General features: G+C 42.2%; 1 protein-coding gene and 2 long non-coding RNA genes across 4 annotated transcripts in view; 1 reads left to right on the plus strand and 2 right to left on the minus strand.

Moving 5' to 3' along the window:
• Positions 1–705: 705 nt before the first annotated feature.
• Positions 706–23,486, plus strand: part of LOC118416707 (sodium/nucleoside cotransporter 1-like) — a 42,398-nt gene continuing 19,617 nt past the window's right edge. The window contains exons 1-6 of the mRNA XM_035821909.1: positions 706–813; positions 3,045–3,114; positions 4,332–4,547; positions 4,906–5,177; positions 5,418–5,559; positions 5,886–5,999. Coding sequence (XP_035677802.1) covers positions 3,073–3,114; positions 4,332–4,547; positions 4,906–5,177; positions 5,418–5,559; positions 5,886–5,999 — 786 coding nt within the window. The 5' untranslated portion in view covers positions 706–813; positions 3,045–3,072. The remainder of the gene's footprint in view (positions 814–3,044; positions 3,115–4,331; positions 4,548–4,905; positions 5,178–5,417; positions 5,560–5,885; positions 6,000–23,486) is intronic.
• Positions 7,696–13,658, minus strand: LOC118416738. Its single transcript, XR_004831254.1, has 2 exons — positions 13,122–13,658; positions 7,696–8,662 (listed from the first exon to the last, which is right to left on the minus strand). It is a non-coding gene; the product is annotated as an uncharacterized LOC118416738 (long non-coding RNA).
• Positions 15,875–16,429, minus strand: LOC118416737. Of its 2 annotated transcripts, none has more exons than XR_004831253.1 (2): positions 16,390–16,429; positions 15,875–16,062 (listed from the first exon to the last, which is right to left on the minus strand). It is a non-coding gene; the product is annotated as an uncharacterized LOC118416737 (long non-coding RNA). The 2 variants fall into 2 exon arrangements; XR_004831252.1 differs by lacking the exon at positions 16,390–16,429 and adding an exon at positions 16,280–16,312.

The raw sequence follows: 23,486 nt of genomic DNA on the forward strand, positions 1-23,486 counted from the left end.
TTGTATAATCAATGAGAAACAGTTACAATAGATCACTCGTCACTCACAAGAGACTGTCTTCTTTGTTGAAAACAATGCCCTACAAACATAGCGTAAACAATTTTCGTACAGCCATGCGAATGGATAGAAAACGAATACTAGAACACACCTACAACAACAATCATTGATACTTTAATATAAACAAGAAAACCGTCGCCATGGCAATAGTTTCTATTGCCACACTTATTTCTATTCATTATCTTATCAACAACTGTGCATTTTGTCACCCCACCCCACCCCACCCCTACCAACCAAATCTCTGGTGCAGGCAACGTATTTACGACTGGCGCCTCGACAAATTTGTTCTGTGTCGCAGTCAAGTCAAAGTAGACTTGTTTCCCCAGTGATAATTGTACTGTACGTATTGTAAATTGCCCTCGTTAGGATGCTGCTTTGACGTTGGGGTCTGATTAAAGATTTCCAAAGATAAGACCTGCATTATGCTGCATGGCAACATGTTAACTACTCGTACCCACGAAGTTTAGCATGGCTGAAAGCTTTGGAGACTGTTTAAAACTCATTCTTTACAAACATTCACAATTGCTTCTGTAGTGTATTGACGATGATATATCGACTTATTCTGGCAGGTTTTTCTTCAATCCATCAACACATATTGGTATATATTTAACAAGTAGTGACTAGTCAGTCTCACTTGCAGTGCGCAATCGCAAATGGTGTAGTTTCCGCCAAAAGTTTCCGCCAAAACTTCTCAAAAGGCGCGCAAGTTTGTCGAACGCTGGTAAGGTGGTCCCTACCTGAACTTACTCTGCTCAGGTAAGCAAGGCTATCATTCAAGTTTACTATACTATAGCATAACATACTGTACATAAGCAACGGGTGTATTCTGGAATCAGATTTATATTCTACTGTGATGTTATCTATGTACATAAAAACTACCTTGTGGAAAGGGGTCGCTTTGGTGCTGCACAAACGTTATAGAAGTGAAATGTTTGAGAGAGGGAGAGAGAGAGAGAGAGAGAGAGAGAGAGAGAGAGGGAGCGAGAGAGAGGGAGAGAGAGAGAGACAGAGACAGAGAGACAGAGACAGAGACAGAGACAGAGAGAGATTGTATGACAGTTTCTGTCGATGTTGTAGTTCTGTTACAAATTGAAAATCAAAGCCCGTGTAGGACTTTGCTTTGCGTACGTGAGTTCCACTCCCCCTCTTTCCTCTGAGTACATCAGAGCATCCTCCGGCTCCACCCGCGGCCGCCCAAGATAACTGAGCATAAGCCACGGCTGTAACCTAAGGGCTAGTCCCTGTATCAATTTGGCACCGTTTGTACGTTTACGGCATTGTTAGTCGGTAGGAAACAACAGAGTGACATTGTACATTGACCTATGTGACGCTTGTTGGTAACCAAAATACTAGGACCGTGTGAGCGCGTGATTTAAGTCGATATCTTCACATGTTGTACATACTCTACAAACTTCCACATTCATTGTACTCCGCATTATAAGGGTTTAAGCCACATTATTTATCAGGACGTAATCACTCGTTCTCATTGAAATGTCGAAAATGGCATTTTTTTGGTCGAAAAATAAATCGGCTTTATTTTCAGTGAAAACAACCTGGTTGTTTAGGAAAGTTACCGGTAACGTTTGTTACAACAGTAAACTTAACCCTTTTTCTTCAAAAGGATTAAAAAAATAACATTATTGGCTACATCATTTAGGCATAAGTTGACGTCCCTAGAGACATTTAAAAAGTGGGCAGCATTTTTGCACTGGGTCAGACAGAATGCTTAGAAAGCATCAAACAATGGTAACGTTTGTTACAGTCATTTCTGTATAACATTTTATAAGCAAGGTGGGATACAAATGGCAGTCAATGACCCTTTTTTGTTTCTTTAGAAAAACAGAAAACTGTACAGCGTCACAAAAACGGCCATTTCTAGTCTTATGCGTGGATAATAAAACCGTGGCAACCATCGTACTGGTGGTGGTAACGTTTGTACAGAATTTGGCGACAGGCATAAACCTCCTCACAGAGCCTCCAAGACCAGTGATAGTAGCGATCTGACGTGATCGGACAGAGGGCCTGGGTAGCTGGTTTCATCTGCCGAACAATCATTTTGGGAACTGATTTGTTCCATGTTTGGCTACTATTTGAATTCTTCGTATCTTCTCAGGCGACAGCCATTTTTTTGGGTTGAAATCCCACCCGAGGCTATGATAACCTTCAAAGCCATGAACCAATATGAATGTTGTGGTGCATCTTTTGTAAAACATTACAGGGATTGTGGAAAAACAAAGGGACCAATCATGCTGTCTATAATTTGCCTAATATCAAGTCGTAAAGTAAGGCGACAGTATTTCGACATTTCATTGAGAACGAGCCAATACTAATCTTCACAGGAACGTCACCGCAACACATTTGCTGAAGAAACCTTACCATATATGTATCGACGTTCGGTAAACCATCGTTTGTTGATGTTAGAAAACTGTATTAATGTAATACATATATGTTACGTCAACATTCGAATAATTATGAGTTGTAAATATATTCTGTTCTTGCAGTGTGTTATGTCTGCAATGTTCGTGGCTTTTGTGATTCTTAGTTAGGCAGCAAGTAAATTTTATAGATGACTTCAGCGCACGCGTTGATTTTCGCCTGATTTTGCAAAAAAAATGCGGAAATTGAAAACGCGATGAAAAAATACCGCAAAGGGAAAATATGTTGTGTGGTGCTTGTAGACGCGACACTAATATGGTAGTCTTGAGTGTAATTGCATGCCAACTTGGCCAATACATTTTTTTCTTTGGTACAGGAAAAAATATTGTCCGCGATATATATTTTGTTGCTTGCATTCTTATGACGACTCTTATGGTCTCCATTGTGAAAATTTAGGCATCTTGTTTTTATCCACCCTGTTTTATCGCACTCTCGAATTAGATCTGGAGTCTGTAGAGAATGTCATTCATAAAATTTACTGTGGTCTTGTCAGTATATTAGATGTGTTAGACGTGCATGTGGGATCTTGAAAGTCTGTCCTGTATTCACAGGTACCGGGAGAAGACCGACAAAATAATAATGAAGGTGAAATTTCAACGTCGTTCCTCTGGCAAGGACGCCGTAAGTAATTCCTATCTTCGTTATTTTAGGATTTATTTGATGTAATGTTTCTTTAATTACCTGCATGAAATGCCAATGCCTTAAACATGATCCAAACACGTACAACGGACCCAATCAACTTCCACCACCATTAAAAGAAATAGCTCTACAATCAAACAATACATTTCATGCAAGCCTGAGGTCTGTGAACTCTTGTTGTCTGCTTGATTTCCTTGTCTTTTCAGAAGCCACATGCAGTCCTTTGTATTTTTAGGAAATATTTGACTGTAACGTTTCCTTGTCTACTGGGTTTTCTTGTCTCCTCTAAAGCAAAATGCACTGCCTTGTCTGTGTTTACAAATCAAGAAATGTTAATGATCTCAAAAGGAGTGTTCTTTGTCACTAGAAATATCCCTTGCTTCACTGACAATTTGGAAGCTATTGCATCCCGCTTGTGTTTTCCTGCAAAGTTCCAGTTTCTAATTACAATTGCTCTTATGAAAGTCATCGGTGTTGTCTAACTCAATGTACTATGAATTTTTACTTTGGCGGCGTAAACCCAGAAGCTTGTTGGATACTGCGTGTTTTGAACAATGTATTTTGGGATCCTTCATAGTCTGACATGCTCTTCAAGACTTGTGTATGTTGAGACAAGTTAGCCTCTTATAAGATTACTGATCCTGATCTTCTAAAACTTCTACAATGACATTATTCGGTAATATTAAAATCACAACAAAGACAATAGCCATGTATGTAACAAGGTGATGAACAGATTATAAATTGGCATGGGCCTTGTCCATTGTGCACTGCATGGGGTGAAGGTTTGTTGACCCAGCTATTGTATGGTGCCGACAACCGTAAATTTGCATAATACGTTAAAATGGATCCAAAGTCCAACCTTCAGTGGAGCGCATTACTGTTTGTAGATGTGAGTCGGTGGCAACTGGAACATGTTAAACTTTGCGCTTTTGATAAATTCCTCCTCTGAAAAAATTGACCTGAAAAGAGTCACAGCTCAGCAACATGTCGAATGAACTTCCTTTTACCGACTGGTAATGGTGGGAGGGGACTCATCAAATGTTATTGAAAGCATCCCGTCAGTACTTACCTCTTTTGTTGTCTTGCACATGCTACATTACAAAGTAACAACACGACATTACGCGTGATATGCACCACAAAGCCGATTATCCCATCACTAATCAAGGATCAATTACGAATCTGCCCCCGAACATTTCCAGATGGCTTGCTCCTATCAGAACCCAGCACTCAGCACAGAGGATATCGCCATGGAACCTACAACAAAGACAGACCCAGAGAGCGGCATTCACGACAATGTAGACAGACTTAACTCATCATTTCCGAGCAGCGATCCGCCAAGTTATCACGAAGAGCACATCGACGATGAAGAAGAGGAGGAGGAGAACCAGAACAAATGCATGAAGGCTGTGTCAATGGTAAACGCTATATTTCTGTTTTATCTAATAATATTTTTGTCACATTTACAACATCACCTCTCCTTTTTGGTGGGCCTTTCTTCTAATTTTATGGTATTCTAGTCAGCCTGAATTCTTTTCCCGTCCCCTGGATTTTGCATGGTACCCTTTCGAAGGTGCGACGGTCAGAAGGGGGTTGGGGGGGGGGGGGGTGCATGCATCCCAGGTTCCTTTGTTTAGAGGGGCAAATTTTGCTGGTGGACTTGGTTCAACCAATATCTTTACGTGCTGATTTTTGTATGCTGGCTGAGTCTGCTGTCCAATCCGCAGGACAATAATTTTTACTTTCGGCATCCTTGTTGTGTCCTTGTGAATCTAGGTCTCAGACGGCATCAGTAAGGTTTTGGCGGAGCACGAAGTAGTTATCAGGAAGACCGTCTACGTCATCCTGTGCCTCGGGTACCTCGCCTTCCTCATCGCTGCCTGCGTCATCAACTTTTGCCGTGCATTTGCGTTCCTCGTCATCACTTTGGTGGTCCTGGTGTTTGTTGTGTACGGACTCATCCGGGACCGCTGGGGGAAGGCTATCTACAAGTCCTGTCTCAAACCTGCGGCTGGTTGCTTCGTGAAAGTCTGGAAGTATGCCAAATGGTGAGATATGCTTTTCTTGTGTGAGGCAGTGTGCTCGTTAGTCTCCGAAGTTGAAACCAAGAGCCTGGGCTTGGGAGACACAACAAGATATGTTTCCCAACTTCATACACATAGAAATGTAATACAGACAAATTTTGGCAGTCTTTTATGATGACATATACCTGCTCTTACATTTTCAACGTCTTCCTGGGATGCTTATTTACGAAAGAATTAATCGTTTTTGGTGTTAATCAACTGCAGGATCGTGTACCTGGGCATTCTGGTGGGCATTGGACTTTTCCTGGGTTTGGAAACAGGAAAACAGCCTGATCAACTTATCTCTCTGGTCGGCTACCTCGGCATCATCCTCTGTCTCTTCATCTTTTCCAAGAGTCCTGGAAAGGTTTGTGTTGTGCTTTTGTTGGCGTTCTAGTAGGCTGGTGTAACTATTGATAGTGCAGTTCATGTACAGATTACATAATATATATGTAAATTCATGCCCGATGGATAATTGCACGTACAAACAACACGTATGATAAGGAAGGTACAAAGGTGCTAAGAACTACATTCTATGACTATGCTTATTCTTTTCCCAGTTTCTCAACGATTCCTTCTATATACCTCTGTTTATCGACCTTTAATCTTGTATCTCGACTTAACATGGGATGTGTATACTTTTAAAGTAATGCAAAGTCTGCCTAAACTGAGTCCTGAATGCTGTATATGCAGGTGAAATGGCGGCCAGTACTGTGGGGCCTGTCGCTTCAGTTCGTGCTGGGGCTGTTCGTGTTGCGCACATCCGTTGGGTACGACGTGTTCAGGTTTCTAGGCGACAAATTCCAGGTAATTACCTCAATGAATAAATGGAGGTATAGTTTTTGGTGTGTCTTTGTGTATGTCTCTGTGTTTGTCTGTGTGTATGTTTGTGTGTATGTCTGTGTGTCCGGATATTTGTGGTCACCATAGCTCTAGAACCTCTGGATCGATTGTAATGATATTTGGTATGTGGGTAGGGGTTGGGAAAACGGATAGCGGAACATGGGAACGATGGATTTCCATGATATTTAGCATGCAGGTATCTTTGACAGAGATGTACATGTATTGAACTGCAAATTATGCAAATTTGGACTTTATTTAAATTTGCATAATTATTTGAATTATCAAAGAGGAAAATCTATATTTACAGTGTTTTCCATTATAGGACTAAAATACATGTAACATGTGTAGTTTGCGGCAGGTGGAAGATTAGCAATTATGCAAAAAAACTCCCTTATTTGCATAATTAATGTGAAAGTGTCATAACTATTCTAAGCGCATGTAGCAAATTATTGGATTGTCAACATTGTGGCCTGTGTAACATGTGTAAGTGGCTTTAGTAAAGTTGACGGCCGGACGAGTGCTTTTTTAAGATCGATAACACGGCTGTATAATAGAGGGTGCCGATGTCTATTTCGTGTTTTCGTTCGGATTTCGGCCGCGATTTGGCGGTTCGAAAACACGATTGCGTTAACGCCGAGAAACAGCATACTTACCTGACATCGCAGGCGATCGCTAAATCGCAATCGTTATAACATCGCAGTCGAATTGAGTCCCTACATCGCAACCGAATCCTGCACATCGCAGCCGAGGTTTTAAACAGCAACCGAGTTCTTGAAACAGCAATCGAAGTTTTTAACAGCAATCGATTTCTTAAAACAGCAACCGATTTCTTTAAACAGCAACCGAATTTTTAAACAGCAACCGAATTCTTTAAACAGCAACCGAGTTTTTAAACAACAATCGAACCGTAAAACGATTAACTACACGGGGGGTCTGATTAGCACCTAGTTATCACTTGTTCATTTCACACCCTTATAACACCTAAAGATATTGGATGTGTATTGGCAACAAATGATCGACTAGTTAAGCAAATGCTAGTGACCTCCATTGATTAGACGACGCATGAGCATGATGTTGTGTGTTTCTCAGCTCTAATGTTATGAACGCAAAATACTGAAAATTTTGTATAATTTCTTCACAGTTTAAGGTTTCTTTCCTGCCTAACTTGGCTTTATGACTCTCCAATGTTTTCTCATTAATTAGCTAAGGAATAGTCTGTGTAACACAAACTCCGCTGTCCAGGGCTGTAACTGGCCCCTCCCCGCGGAGGATAGTTGGCCGGCGGATGTTGGGCGGGCTGCTATGAGCGAGATTTAATCAGGCTAGCTAAGGAAGCAGTGGGCCGAAAGAAATGTAGTTTCGATGAATGTTAGAACTGTTATAGGGCAATAAAACTTGATGACGTAATCCAAATGGTGCAAAAAAACTAAATTAAGAATTTCAAGTCCAAACGTCAATATAGACAAGAGTATCTTTATCTACAGTGTCCCTTTGCAGACCAATATGCGATGCAAGATTCTAATTATTCATCAGAAATAACACCCATTAACACCTGCATATTCTCAAGGAGGAATCTCAAAATCTTCATGGCACACCTGTGGTAATATTAGTCAGACTATGAAGCTTGTGTACGATACACACATTTGACTACAAATAAGAATTGGTTATACTGTTAGCTTTTAATACCTTGGCAATAAAAGGCAGAATACAATAATACACAGTGATATTTAGTTGTGCAAAATAGAATTATGTTTCTTTACTTGAAACAACAAAAACATGATGCAAAAACAAACTGCATTGCTACACTACTACAATTTTCCTCTCTTTCTTCTTTCATGTCTCTGAGATGTACATCCACTTTGGCAGCATGTCCAATGTACATTATAAAAGTGTAACACCATGTAATGCATAAAAACTACATGTCACGTAAAAGCATTGTTTTTTGTGCTATACCAGTATGACACAATCTCTTCTTTTACAAAATGTCTCCACTTCTACATTTAATCTTGTACAATTACTTGGCATCTCACATTATCACAAAAAATGCATTTGCTAACAAGACATTCTTGAAGACCCAGTTTGCATGAGAAACTTAAGTGAATTTTTGAAAAGAAACTATAACAAAACAAAGTTCTGATAAGCTAACAGGATCTTGATAATTTGTCAATACACAGCTGATTTCAGTCTTGATATGTCAACAGTAATACATACACAATAAATTGTTACAAGTACAGATTTTGGAAACAGACATTTCAGGTAGCACTCACGTACCTTTTCATCTGTCACAAGGACCTACATGTCCCTTTCTTTTCCCCTCTCTTTTTTTACATCTGCTGATATCTTAAGTCTACTGATATCTTATGTACTTATTGTATCCATGCCTACCAAGTACTGATAACCACGGTAAATACTTCTTACACTACCAGGGTTTCTTTGCTAGATATGTACATCATAATCAACAGCAGTGAGTCACTACCCCACTTGACAACACATGTGCTCCCTCTGAATACCATCTATATAGTGTTATATATGCTATTTAATGTATACCACAAGGATCAGGTCCTCCGGGTATAACTGAATGACTTGTACATATCTTGTCTGGGAGCTGCACTGGCATTTATCAGCAACTGAAAAACAAGAAAGAGAATATATTATTAAGACTATCTTTTTTTGTAAGGTGGCGCTCGTGTAGGGCAGCCGCAAGCTTTTTAGCTCTCCCCTACTCTAGCGTCTAAGGTGTCTCCATCCTTATTCTGAACAGTCTGAAGTGCAATATTTTACGTAATCTATGTCTAACTGTCCTGTGAACCGTTTAGCGTCTGTTTGTTTCGTACTGTGTGGACCTTTGGAGGAGTATCCGACGTCTCTTCGTGCTGTGCGGTCGAACTCTGTTTTCTGTAATGGCGTCCATTGAAGTTCTACGTTACTCCGCTGGCTTCTTGAGAGGCCTGCAGCGAAGGACATCGAGTTTCATTGATCTACAAGTCAAGGAAAAGCTAAAGACCTATGGACTATTCCGGAGAAGTAGACCGAGAGGAAGGAAAGCAGGTAAAAGCCTCGTTCGTAACATAAGCACAATTGTTGGAAATCGCCCACTTGATCATCGTTTGACATGCAAATCAGTGTCTGATTTCAAATGCGATCGTCATTCCTACCTGCGCTCTATCAGGTGCGATGTCAAGTCATCTCGACCAAAAGGTATGCCTGGCATCTTGCTTACTAACGCACGGTCCCTACTTCACAAACTTGATGAGTTCTGCTTGACTCTGTCCCTGAATAAGATCGACATAGCGGCAGTTACTGAGTCCTGGTTCTCAGCTGACCTACCGGAAGAGGTCACGTCGGTCGACGGTTACAACCTTTATCGCAAGGATCGACGTAACAGGAGAGGCGGAGGAATCGCCCTTTATATCAGTAATGATATCAAGGCAAAACTTGTCGACATCGCCGTACCTGACAACCTAGAGTGCATCTGGACACAACTGCAACCACAACGGACCCCCCGCGCTGTTCCTGTACTGTACATGGGAGTTCTGTACCATCCTCCTTGGGCAAACGAAAAACTCTTGCAAGATGAGACAATCCAACACCTCATCCACACTTTAGACACAATCAGAAGAAAACACCCTCTTGCCGGCATCATTCTATGCGGAGATTTCAATAATCTCCCCATCCAACCGTTGTTATCCAGTCACCCAGAGCTCAAACAGGTTGTGACCGGTGCCACTCGCGCTAACTCAACGTTGGACCTCATCATTACTAACGTTCACCACCAGTATCACGTACCGGACATCACAGCTCCACTCGGTTCCAGCGACCACAATTGCATCCTTTGGAAGCCAAAAGTCTCTAACCAACATAGCGGTCTGCTACCCAGGATCAAGCACCGCCTCGTCACACAGGACAGAAAAGAAGCACTTGGCTTATGTATGTGCATCACCGATTGGTCCGCCGTCTATAACGCTGTATCAGTAGAAGACAAAGTGGCCATGTTCAACAGAATCCTACAGACCATGCTCGACGTTTGTGTTCCCCTGAGAACTAGCAAATCGCGAAATGTGGACAAGCACTGGATGACAGACAAGATCATGGCCGCTATCAAGAAAAGACAGTCAGCCTACAAGAAGCACGGCAAAACAGAGAAGTGGAAAAAACTTCGTAACTGGGTCCAGACACTCATCAGAAAGCAGAAGAGCAGCCACTATAACAGATGTATCGGTATGTTAAAGAAGGAGAATCCACGAGAATGGTGGAACTTTGTCAATAATGAACTTGGACGCACACAGAAATCAAAGGGGAAAGTCACCGTCTCTGATGTCCCAGACGATCGAGTTGCGGACGCACTAAACGACTTCTTTGCGGAAGCGTGGTCGGACAGTAGAGCCTACAGTCTCTTCCCACTCCAGCTCCCCTCCAACTGCGATGACCTCTGCAGCATTGGCCAAGTTAAAGCCATCTTAAGGAGTCTGAACACTAGGAAATCAGGTGGACCTGACGGCATTCCAAACTGGGTTCTCAGTGTGTACCATGAAGACCTAGCTCCAGTCGTGACTCACCTGATAAACTCCTCCTACAACTCCGGATACATGCCTTCCGTGTGGAAAATGGCGAATGTTTGCCCCATACCAAAAACGTCTGTTCCTGCAAGCAAGAAAGATTGGCGGCCTATCTCCCTTATCTCGACCCTCGGAAAGGTACAAGAAAGGCTTGTGCTGAACAGATTTCTACCGATTATGAAGCCCTGGATACGGGATCAGTATGCCTACATGCCAAAAGCTTCGACCACTGTCGCTCTTCTGAAAGTGTACCAGTCCTGGTTGCAAAGTTTAGACACCAAGAAGACATCAATGGTCCGTGTGCTCCTGGCTGATATGTCAAAGGCCTTTGACAGAGTCGACCACGGAATACTGCTACAACATCTGGATGCCCGTGGTACGCCCCCTAGGATGCTGGCTTGGATCTCCAGCTATCTATCCGGCAGGACCCAACGCGTGGTCGCCAACAACCAGCACAGCAGTTGGCGCGTTGTCACCTCTGGGGTCCCCCAAGGTGGGGTGCTATCCCCTTACCTATTTCTTGTGTACATGTCTACAAGAACCACCAAGTATGAGACCACCGATAACACCGGCTACGCCGATGATATAGGTCTGTCTCGCACCATCCCCTGTGATGCTGTCGAGACTGATGACACCATGCAACAAGAAGCCACACAACTGGACTCCTGGGCAGCGGACAAAAACATGATCATGAATGGGGACAAATCCTACGAACTCAGACTGTGCTTCTCCAAACACCCTCCCGAGCCCCCTCCCCTTACTCTTGGGGGGAAAGTAGTGCCAGTGGTTGACTGTGCGACTTACCTGGGTTTTAAGGTACATTCCAACCTCAGATGGGACAGCCATATCACACATGTGACAACGAAGGGCTCCAAACGACTACACTTTCTCCGCTTACTGGCCAAGGGCGGCATGCCTCCTGAAGACCTGTTAACCGTCTACACTACTCTGGTGAGGCCAGTGTTGGAATATGCCCACGTTGCCTTCGTTGGATGCACTGAGTCTCAAAGGAACACTCTCGAACGCGTACAGAAACGAGCTCTGCGTATCATCTACGGACACAGCAGCAATCCAGCGTCGTTAGCTCCCTTGCCCACCCTGCAGTCCAGACGAGAAAACGCTGCAAGATCGCTATACACGCAGATGCTGGCCAGTGACCATCCTTTGCACTTTATGGTCCCTGACGACAGGGAGGTTGCGACAGGACGAACATTGCGTAACTCCAGTCACCGAACACTACCTAAATGCAGGACCGAAAGACTCAAGCGATCATTCTTGTACCGAGCCACAGTGCTCCACAACAACTCGTTTTAATCTAATCCTACAGACAGTTTGAAATGTTCACAAAGTGCAATTTCTAATTCTTTTAAAAATGAATGACTATATATGTTTGTATTCTATATGTACGTAGTTTTTAAGCATGTTTCATATGTCAATTTGTCTCCTCCGTTTACGATTTTAACACCTCGATTTTAAACACTGTAAATTAGCGACCTATTCAGATCATGTCTACATGCATATGTACATGAAATCTGCTACGCTGAATAAATTCTTTGATTGATTGATTGATTGATTAATACCGATCGCGAATTATGTGTTTCTGACTCCAATGACATCAAAGTGCAATATACATGTATTATCAGTTTAAGTTATCACAATGAATTAGAACTGTTTGCCACTCATCAGAATTTTTAGCAATCCTTGTTGTGCGGGTCTGAACCAGCTGTCCTATTCACTGTGACATCATCTAATCAATGTTTAATTACATTGTGGCAGTAATCAAGAGCTGGAAGTATTATCTTGGATAGTCTGATGTTCAATAACATCAGATTATGTCATACCTGTGATGCGAAAACGTTCGATACGGCTGTTCCAGAACGTATGATAACTTTCCATATAACACGGGTTCTAAGTTGTATCACACAGGCTTCCTTCGAGTAAAATCTATATATAGTGTATACTTAGTGAAAATGTCTGCGTTCATTGAATGATACTAATATCATTGACATTAATAAAAAAATGTTGCATTCTGGTATCATAAACACTTAAATGCCACACAAAGGTTCTCAGGGCAACTCATATAATGACTTTGTTCTATTAAAAATAAAACTACATGTATTGTTAACTTATTCATTTTGGCGCTAACAGAAGGTACACATGCCTTGAATTAGAGCTGCGAGTCTTTGTCAGCGAATTTGCCAGCATTGCGCAAGGCAATATAAATCATTTTTGGTACATTTGATTTTGGCAGGGTCAGTTGAATTTTGAGACGATCGAGACAATATTACTTGGTTAGAAAGATTGGGTACTGAAATCATGTGCAACTTATTGCTGAGTGGTCAATTGATCATCATTCTCTCTATAGTGGCCACATTTCTCCAGTCCCAAGTGGAGTTTATAAACAGGTTTGACTGTATATGTAAACAGGCAAGGTTATGTCAGAAATCTTTCATAAATCTTTTGCTTCAATGGAATGGTCATCCAGGCATTTTCCATAGGATAAACAAAGTTGAACAAAAAAAACGCTCACCATATAGTATCCACCTATCCTGGTTGTCCTGGCCCAAGCTGTTGCCTCATGAATCCATTATCCCCTCCTGTCTGGTCTGTGGCTCCATTTGTCCTTCCTGTCGGTCCCCGCTGCTCCGTTGGCCCCTCCTGTTGGTCTCAATGCTCTAACTGCCCCTCTTGTCCATCTCGAGGCCTGGACCACCCTTCCTATCGCCCCGTGGCTCTAGGTACCTCTCCTGTCTGCCCCCGCTGGGAGCGACAGCAGAAGGGACCATTGGACAGCCAGAGGACCATTGGAAAGCAGAGAAAAGGGGGCTAAATTTCTGGTGCTTTTACTCTCTTAAGATTTAAGGTATCTTAACAGAATACATTCATTTTACAAAGGTTCATTTACTCTATTTACTGTCTTAAGGTGCAAGAGTGCGTGTACAAGGGTACATGCAAGAGTGCGTGTACAAGGGTGCATTTACCCTCTTAAGGTGCAAGAGTGCATTTCACAAGGGTACATTTACCCTCTTAAGGTGCAAGAGTGCATTTACCCTCTTAAGGTGCAAGGGTGCATTTACATGGGCACAATTACTGTCTTAAGGTGCAAGAGTGCATTAACAAGGGTACATTTACCCTCTTAAGGTGCAAGAGTGCATTTACGAGGGTGCATTTACCCTCTTAAGGTGCAAGAGTGCATTTACCCTTTTAAGGTGCAAGAGTGCATTTACGAGGGTGCATTTACCCTCTTAAGGTGCAAGAGTGCATTTACCCTTTTAAGGTGCAAGGGTGCATTTACATGGGCACAATTACTGTCTTAAGGTGCAAGAGTGCATTAACGAGGGTACATTTACCCTCTTAAGGTGCAAGAGTGCATTTACCCTCTTAAGGTGCAAGGGTGCATTAACAAGGGTACATTTACCCTCTTAAGGTGCAAGAGTGCATTTACCCTTTTAAGGTGCAAGAGTGCATTTACGAGGGTGCATTTACCTTCTTAAGGTGCAAGAGTGCATTTACCCTTTTAAGGTGCAAGGGTGCATTTACATGGGCACAATTACTGTCTTAAGGTGCAAGAGTGCATTTACGAGGGTGCATTTTCCCTCTTAAGGTGCAAGAGTGCATTTACATGGGCACAATTACTGTCTTAAGGTGCAAGGGTGCATTAACAAGGGTACATTTACCCTGTTAAGGTGCAAGGGTGCATTTACCCTTTTAAGGTGCAAGGGTGCATTGACCCTCTTAAGGTGCAAGAGTGCATTTACCCTCTTAAGGTGCAAGAGTGCATTTACCCTCTTAAGGTGCAAGAGTGCATTTACCTTCTTAAGGTGCAAGAGTGCGTGTACAAGGGCACATTTACCGTCTTAAGGTGAAAGGATGTGTTAGCAAGGGTACATTTACCCTCTTAAGGTTTCAGGGACAGTTAATTAGGTGATCTGAACTGCAATGGTGCGTTTGCATGGTACAGGTACATTGATGTCAGAAATTTTTCTTAAATCCTTTGCTGCAATGGAGGGGTCATCCTGGCATTTTACAAAGGATTAACCAACGAAACACTCATCAAGTATCCACCTATCCTGGTTGTCCTGGCCCAAGCTGTTGCCTCATGAATCCATTATCCCCTCCTGTCTGGTCTGTGGCTCCATTTGTCCTTCCTGTCGGTCCCCGCTGCTCCGTTGGCCCCTCCTGTTGGTCTCAATGCTCTAACTGCCCCTCTTGTCCATCTCGAGGCCTGGACCACCCTTCCTGTCGCCCCGTGGCTCTAGGTACCTCTCCTGTCTGCCCCCGCTGGGAGCGACAGCAGAAGGGACCATTGGACAGCCACGGGACCATTGGAAAGCAGAGAAAAGGGGGCTTAAATTTCTGGTGCCTTTACTCTCTTAAGATTTAATGGTATCTTAACAGAATACATTCATTTTACAAAGGTTCATTTACTCTATTTACTGTCTTAAGGTGCAAGAGTGCGTGTACAAGGGTACATGCAAGAGTGCGTGTACAAGGGTCCATTTACCCTCTTAAGGTGCAAGAGTGCATTTCACAAGGGCAAATTTACCCTCTTAAGTTGGAAGGGTGCATTTACATGGGCACAATTACTGTCTTAAGGGCAAGAGTGCTTTTACGAGGGTACATTTACCCTGCAAGAGTGCATTTACCCTCTTAAGGTGCAAGAGTGCATTTACCCTCTTAAGTTGCAAGGGTGCATTTACCCTCTTAAGGTGCAAGGGTGCAGTTACATAAGCACAATTACTGTCTTAAGGTGCAAGAGTGCATTAACAAGGGTACATTTACCCTCTTAAGGTGCAAGAGTGCATTTACCCTCTTAAGGTGCAAGAGTGCATTTTACAAGGGCAAATTTACCCTCTTAAGGTGCAAGAGTGCATTTACCCTCTTAAGTTGCAAGGGTGCATTTACCCTCTTAAGGTGCAAGGGTGCATTTACCCTCTTAAGGTGCAAGGGTGCATTTACATGGGCACAATTACTGTCTTAAGGTGCAAGGGTGCATTAACAAGGGTACATTTACCCTCTAAGGTGCAAGAGTGCATTTACCCTCTTAAGGTGCAAGGGTGCATTTACTATCGCACTATCGCACACCTGTGTCCGTCAGATGGAAGAAGTTTTTATTAGTAACAAGCTGGACTATCGCACACCTGTGTCTGTCAGATGGAAGAAGTTTTTATTAATAACAAGCTGGACTATCGCACACCTGTGTCCGTCAGATGGAAGACGTTTTTATTAGTACAAGCTGGACTATCGCACACCTGTGTCCGTCAGATGGAAGACGTTTTTATTAGTACAAGCTGGACTATCGCACACCTGTCTGTCAGATGGAAGAAGTTTTTATTAGTAACAAGCTGGACTTTCGCACACCTGTGTCCGTCAGATGGAAGACGTTTTTATTAGTACAAGCTGGACTATCGCACACCTGTGTTCGTCAGATGGAAGACGTTTTTATTAGTACAAGCTGGACTATCGCACACCTGTCTGTCAGATGGAAGAAGTTTTTATTAGTAACAAGCTGGACTATCGCACACCTGTGTCTGTCAGATGGAAGAAGTTTTTTTAAGCACAAGCTGGACTATCGCACACCTGTCTGTCAGATGGAAGAAGTTTTTATTAGTACAAGCTGGACTATCGCACACCTGTGTCTGTCAGATGGAAGAAGTTTTTATTAGTACAAGCTGGACTATCGCACACCTGTGTCCGTCAGATGGAAGACGTTTTTATTAGTACAAGCTGGACTATCGCACACCTGTGTCTGTCAGATGGAAGACGTTCTTATTAGTACAAGCTGGACTATCGCACACCTGTGTCTGTCAGATGGAAGAAGTTTTTTTAAGCACAAGCTGGACTATCGCACACCTGTCTGTCAGATGGAAGAAGTTTTTATTAGTAACAAGCTGGACTATCGCACACCTGTCTGTCAGATGGAAGAAGTTTTTATTAGTAACAAGCTGGACTATCGCACACCTGTCTGTCAGATGGAAGAAGTTTTTATTAGTAACAAGCTGGACTATCGCACATCTGTGTCCGTCAGATGGAAAACGTTTTTATTAGTACAAGCTGGACTATCGCACACCTGTGTCTGTCAGATGGAAGAAGTTTTTTTAAGCACAAGCTGGACTATCGCACACCTGTCTGTCAGATGGAAGAAGTTTTTATTAGTAACAAGCTGGACTATCGCACATCTGTGTCCGTCAGATGGAAAACGTTTTTATTAGTACAAGCTGGACTATCGCACACCTGTGTCTGTCAGATGGAAGAAGTTTTTTTAAGCACAAGCTGGACTATCGCACACCTGTGTCTGTCAGATGGAAGAAGTTTTTATTAGTACACCTAGTCTTATTTTTAATGGAGGCTTATATTTTGAAATATCTTTTACATACCAGTATTGATCAGGAATATGTGTCTGAGAACCGCAGTGGGTAGACATCTGAAGACTGAACAGGCAGTCAGAAAATCTTCCACCTGGCATCTGCTTGGAGACATGGTAAAGGCCAGTTGATCTGCACAAGAGAGAGAACATGCAAACATGACCAGATTTATAAACATTTGTTATTATCTTAGAATCATAATTATAACTTTCATAGCCTGATTTGATCATTGCTACATACAAAATACACCACAAAAGAAATTGTCACTTCAAACTGTGTGCCAATGATCCAAACATTATTCGGACAACCACATATTTGTTTAGGACTCAAAAGCCTACATATGGAACATGATATTTGTCTCTGGAACTCCTGATATTTTTGTGTCTGACTAGCCTGCGCTATATGCATATTAACCAGAAGTCCAGAACCCTGACACCCATTGAGTTATTGGGCAGGTGAAATTTTCTGGACGAAAACAATAGAATTTATGTTTAGAAGCCAAAAAAAAAACTGTCAGCGACCAGATGTCAGCAATGTATGTAGAAAAACCTGGGCATAAGGAAGTACTCCCATGGTAACTTGTGCAGCAGTTGTATGGTGGATTGACCCCATAACCACATAAACATCCCAGACTGTTGTCTTCCAGCCAGGAACAATATTGAGGGACAGATTAGCATAATAACTGTCACAAGATTCAAAACTTCTGCGCTGGTTGTATAGGAACATGCATACTGACCCAAATAACCATTAGCACATAATCCAAGTACATTTCCAAAAGATAACATTCCTGCTTTGATAATCAATTCAATACTTCATCTACATCTTTTACTTTAGTTTTCAGAAAATCAACTTTGTTCAAATTTCAAATCAGCCCCGTCAAAATTTTATGAATTTAAAGTATCTAAATGTATCTAAACTATCCAACTTGAAAATGATGTCCTGACACAGATGAATTTAGCTTTTAGTTGGTGTCTACAAGCGAGGACTTGGTGTCTACCAACCAGTATAGTTTGGTTAGGCTGGGGTACAGACTGGGGCTCTGCACATAAAACTTTCATTCAACAATGTCAATAGTATATCCTGGGCTTGGTTCATGTTCCAGCTAAATTTTTTATGTGTATTATCTGTTGTCTACAGATTTCAAAATGTTCAAACAAGGCTTGAAGAGTAACTTGCACTTTGTAATACTCTCCAAGCAGATGTTGATGGGAAAAAAGTGACCTTTTCCTTATGGTGGTGATAGCTGACTCTGCTTGTAGTACCAGACTCCCGCCTGGCTGAACAGAAATAGGAAACTTTGGCAAAGTTAAAAGCCTAGCAGGAGTTAATCGGCCTAGCCGTGAACTGACAGGCAGTGAGGAAATAGCCTCTGGCGGCTGCCTCCCCCAAGCGCTGCTTTTAACTCTGTCCAATTTCTACTATTAGACCACCAATCAGCTGTGGCTGGTACTAGTGGCAGAGGCACAACTCTCCTTTGAATTTGATATCTGCCCTTAGTAAATACTGTATACATAAAGGCACATCAAAAACTTCTGGAGCCATACATCTGCTTGGAGAGTAGCCAAATGGTGAAATATGGCTTTTGTACCAAGCAGTGGAAGTGCTGGATGTGGGTTACCTAGAGCTAGCATACTTACATAGAAAATAATGTGATCATGTTTGCCAAAGATGAATTAATGGATTGCTCCCGCAGCTTTTTCATGTCAATAGACTTGTACAACTTTATCAGTAATCAGAAATCTCATTTCTGACTGCTGTAACAGTGAAACAGTGAATATCCCCCTTTGGAGAAGTGAATCTCCCCTTTATGTCTATGGGTGGTCTTGTGTTTGAAAATGGACCTCGAGTCCACTACAGGAAGGCGTCCCTTTGTTTGGGTAGTTTTATGGCTCTGACCGTTGGAACACGTGTGGACTTGTTTTGCTGAAGAATTCAACCTCATTCCATTCCCACAAATAACCCTCAAGAACTGTACGACGAAAAGTATACAAATGCTAAAAGTTGAACGCTAAGTCAGTGATTCCCCACCAACATCTTTTAGAGCTTTTTTCCCCCTATAACCCATCACTGATCAGTTCTTGTCCTGCGAACATTCCCGGGTCTGCTGCAAAACTATTTTCTGGCTAGGGGTCTGTACCAGTATTACGTACAAATGTAGCGTTAGTCTGGCTGTATCTCTTACTTGCTGTCTCTGTGCGATCAAACCTCCTTGGTCTGATGTACGACAGGTTGCGCTGATCGCAAACAAATAGTGGAAGAAATTGGACAAATAAGTCATATAATTTATGCGCCACCCATGTGGCCCAAGAATTTATCGAACGTTTGAGGTTCGACATGATTTATAGGTTTGTAACGATAACGGTCATCCACTAACAATTCTAAGATCAGATGTAACGTTAACGTTACTTGAATTTGAAATGATTGGAAGGAGTCCCAATATTCATTTTCAGATTATGACAGCCATATACACACATGTATGCTAAACTCCTGACAGTGACAGTAAGCTCCTGTCAAAAGTTTCCAAACCTGAGATTTAGAATAACGGAATCAAACACTTACCTTGGGTAGTAACTGTAACACCGATTAATACCGCTACAAAGCTCGAGTGAAGGTCTGTGCAGAATTCTTGTTGTTTTCGCCGTCGTCATTGTAACGTTAGCTGTACTGGGATGCGTCGAGTGTCTGCGTGCGTGTGCTCTTGCGTGTCTTCTGGGATCTTCTGGGTGGCCTTGCTTGCGGAATTTCACAAGTCCGCGCCATAAACATGAAAGGTCGGGGGTCACTCTCGTACCTTGCTCGTACTCATGATCGCACGGCCGTTCGTAGGATAAGAACTTCCCCCCAACAAGACAACCTAGAGAGTCTACATAACGAAATCTTGACAACGCTTATCGGTAATTCATGATGGTCGGCAATACGTTTTATGTTGTATGGACTTGTTTCTGCGGACGGTGGGAACGAGTTCGTTGGATTGTTCCATTGTATTCATGGGGAGTCTTAAGCGAAGACCTTCGTAGCTACACAATCTGACTTTCGAAATTCGAGATTTTGGAACAAAGCAATAAGTTGTCAATCAATAGCTTGGTAGAATCAAGCTAACAAGTTCGCTTCATGATCGATGTGCCGGTATTAAACGAGCCGAGAACAGCAGACCACAGTACAATATCTCACATCCCACTGTATGGGGATGTCCCGTCGCCGTACAACAACAATACAAGTCACACATGTCATACATGTACCACAAGGAGACTGGGTTCTACGCGGTAAAATATTGTAGAGTGTACTTGAAAAAAGAGAAAAACGCGATGAGAACAACCAGCAGAATGTCGGAGAAATTCTATCTACATCCGGCCTTTGAAATTCTATTTCAAAATAGGGCCGTCAAGCGAACTAGAAAAACTTCAGAATCAATTCATCCAATCTTTTTTTTTTAGTCTCGAAACCGGCATATTCCTACACCATACAACTACACTTTGATTCCTTTCATCGTGCCACAAATTTCTACCCAGCCAGGCTTCTTGTATCTGTGGGCTACTTTATTAATATTAGTCTCCACAAGGAGGTTATATCGCCTCCTTGCTTTATTTGGTCTCCAAGTAACGTTAGAAGTCGGTGGAGAAGATTGTCGGCGTTTTGTCATATCTCCCGTTTTGTCTCCTCACACCAGGAGACAGAAACGGGAGGTTATATGATCTATAACGTTATAGCCGGTATAACGCCCTTCGGCGTTTATCGAACCTGTATATTACACTATTGGAGCATTCCCCGTTGTCACAGAGGATTCCCCGCCGTCGTTGGGATTCCCCGTCTGGACTATTCCCCGTCATCACGGGGCGTTCCCCGTTAGAGAATTCCCCGTCGTTGTTAGAGCATTCCCCATCGGCATGCTTGTGGAAACACCGATAAACACTGTTACATAGAAGCCTGTTATCCACACCGGGTAACCCCCACACACAATAACTTTACTCTCTATAAAGGACTGAAGATTGGTCCTGTTCATCACATTACCGCTCTATGACAATACGATGATACTGACGAGTGTGATCATGGACAGTTTTATGACACATTGTCAAAGAATGAATAAGCGACGGTCAGACAGTTTTTCCCACCTAAGTTCAGAGAGAAGCGACAAATATGAGAACCCTCTCAGCACCTGATACTGTAAGTGGCAAAAAAAAAATCCCCAAATTTAACTATGTAAAGTAATGTATGCTCAAAGGGAAAATGAAGTATTGTGGGCACTTGTCCTACACACCTTCATACCGTTCATTTGGTTTCTATATATATATATACAAGGGCATAGGAGCAAAAAATATACATTTTAGTCAAAAATGGACAAACCCCCCAAATTAACTAATTTTAAAGTAACCTATGAAGAAAGTGTTGATGGGTTCCTATGCTCATATGTCCAATGCACCTATGTGCCAAATTTCAGGTTATTAGGTTGTAATATATACCTGAGGGCGGAGGGGCCCAAAATATATATATTTGGTATATTTAGAAGGGACCAAAAACCCTCAATATCATAATTTCTAAGGCATCTATCAAAGAAGTGAACAAAAGTCTGGGGGTATTTGCTACCCATACCCCGATGCCAAGTTTCAGTTCATTTGGCCCCAAGATGAAAAAAGTTGAATCAAATTGAACAGGATTGATTTGACAGGAGCATGAGAAGAGACAAAGCACACCCCCCCCTCCCAAAAGATCCGACGGGGAAACGCCATTCCTGTAGTCATAGACCTTGTATAAATTGATTTATTACTATTGCCATACATTGTACCATGTACAAATGTCGTGCAATAAAGTTTATTTATCTATTCATATTCTTGCGTTGGGATGAACAGGTGTTCTATGTATGGGTTTCGGTCCGGCCGTGAGGTTCGGTCCGGCTGTCATATTTGGAGTGATGATGCAATAAGCAGGCGTGGCCTAAAAACTACGAAGGCCCATAATGTGCACAAGAAGTAAACTATGTCACTCTTCACCATCAGCGATGATCAAGGAATTCAATTGCCTGCATGAAACTGAAATTGCACATAGGTAATAGGTATAAAACTTACATTTGGAAAAATTTGGGGCGGAGTCGGGACCGATTCTCACGGCGGACCAAATATTATACAAAGGACCGTGATATTCTGTCCGCCTTTGATAAAACGCAGTAACTTTCCGCAACCACTTCTGAAACTGCTTGAATGGCAATGTGATGACGTCCGAGTTGATAAACATACGCGGATCCAGAGGCAGAAATTGTCAGTTCGGGGTGCGGCACAGATATGACAGGCATGCCATCGCTCTCTGCGATGTACATGGCGGAATAGTGAAGTTGCTTAGTTGTCGTCTTCCGTCGCCTCCTCCATAATTGTACGGCTGGTAGGGAATTCGATTCGCATTTAAGAGTGACTGTCCTTTGGTAAGTGCAAATTATGTCATAAATTTCCAGTCTCATAACTAGCTTCGTATTTTGTTACTGACATATCATGACATGAAATAGTTTAAAGCCTCCAACAAGCCTGCCATCTCGGTTGTGAGGAACTTTATATCTGGCAACTTGTTCATATAGGCCAGTGGTCAACAGGCATTCATATAGAGTTTAAGATACGAAGCAAAAAACAGCTGAGTGGTATATGATTGATGACCCTGTAGAATAATGGACTTGAAAAATTCATCAGTATTCATTGTACCACAAATGTCATACATAGAAACACTCTCTTGGTAACGTGGAATTGACTCTATGCAGTTCCGGCACAGCATATAACGCCTGAGTTTAACATGCGGTGTGCCATGAATGTTCCGAGTTTTGCCGAACCATAAAGGGTTCTTTCTATTTTCTATGTCTGTATTAAATACATATATATATATATATATATATATATATATATATATATATATATATATAAAGAGTACTTGTTGTAACTGTCAGACTAACAGCTGGCTACAAAGTCAATGACTTTCAATTCCTTACTAGAATATGCAGAAAATTGTATTTTAGTCCAATTGTATAATGGTGATGCATTTTACCACTTTTCAGAAATGCATTGTACAAAACAACTCCAGTTTTGTATTAACGTGCCTATACAAGTGGTACTTTGAGCCCCTATATGTGGATGTCACTCAGTCTGCCCAAAAGGAAATTGATTGATTAGCCACATCAATTGGATTTGTTGTGAACTTGGAAATGTTTGATTACCTTCGCCAGAATGGCTACGGTTATTTTTTTGGGCTTGTGCGTCCGTCCGTCCGTCCGCCTGCTAACAATATAACTCGAGAAGCCTTGGATGGATCCTGATGATATTTGGTAGGGGTCGGGAAAACGAGGGTCAAGTTCGCTAATGGGACCCTAGCGGCTTGCTAATGTACTGCAGTGGAACTTCCATTTTTGATATCTCATGTTCTTGACATGCTGTGGTCGTGATTTTTGAGTGGTAGATAGCCAGAGAGTAATATTTAGAGAGTAATTGCTGTGAGTTTGAGCCCCCTAGCGGCTTTTATGGAACTACAGGCACCGGTTTCCTTTCAAACTTTAGACGAGA

Source organism: Branchiostoma floridae, chromosome 5 (genome assembly GCF_000003815.2).
Source record: "Branchiostoma floridae strain S238N-H82 chromosome 5, Bfl_VNyyK, whole genome shotgun sequence".
NCBI lineage: Eukaryota > Metazoa > Chordata > Leptocardii > Amphioxiformes > Branchiostomatidae > Branchiostoma > Branchiostoma floridae.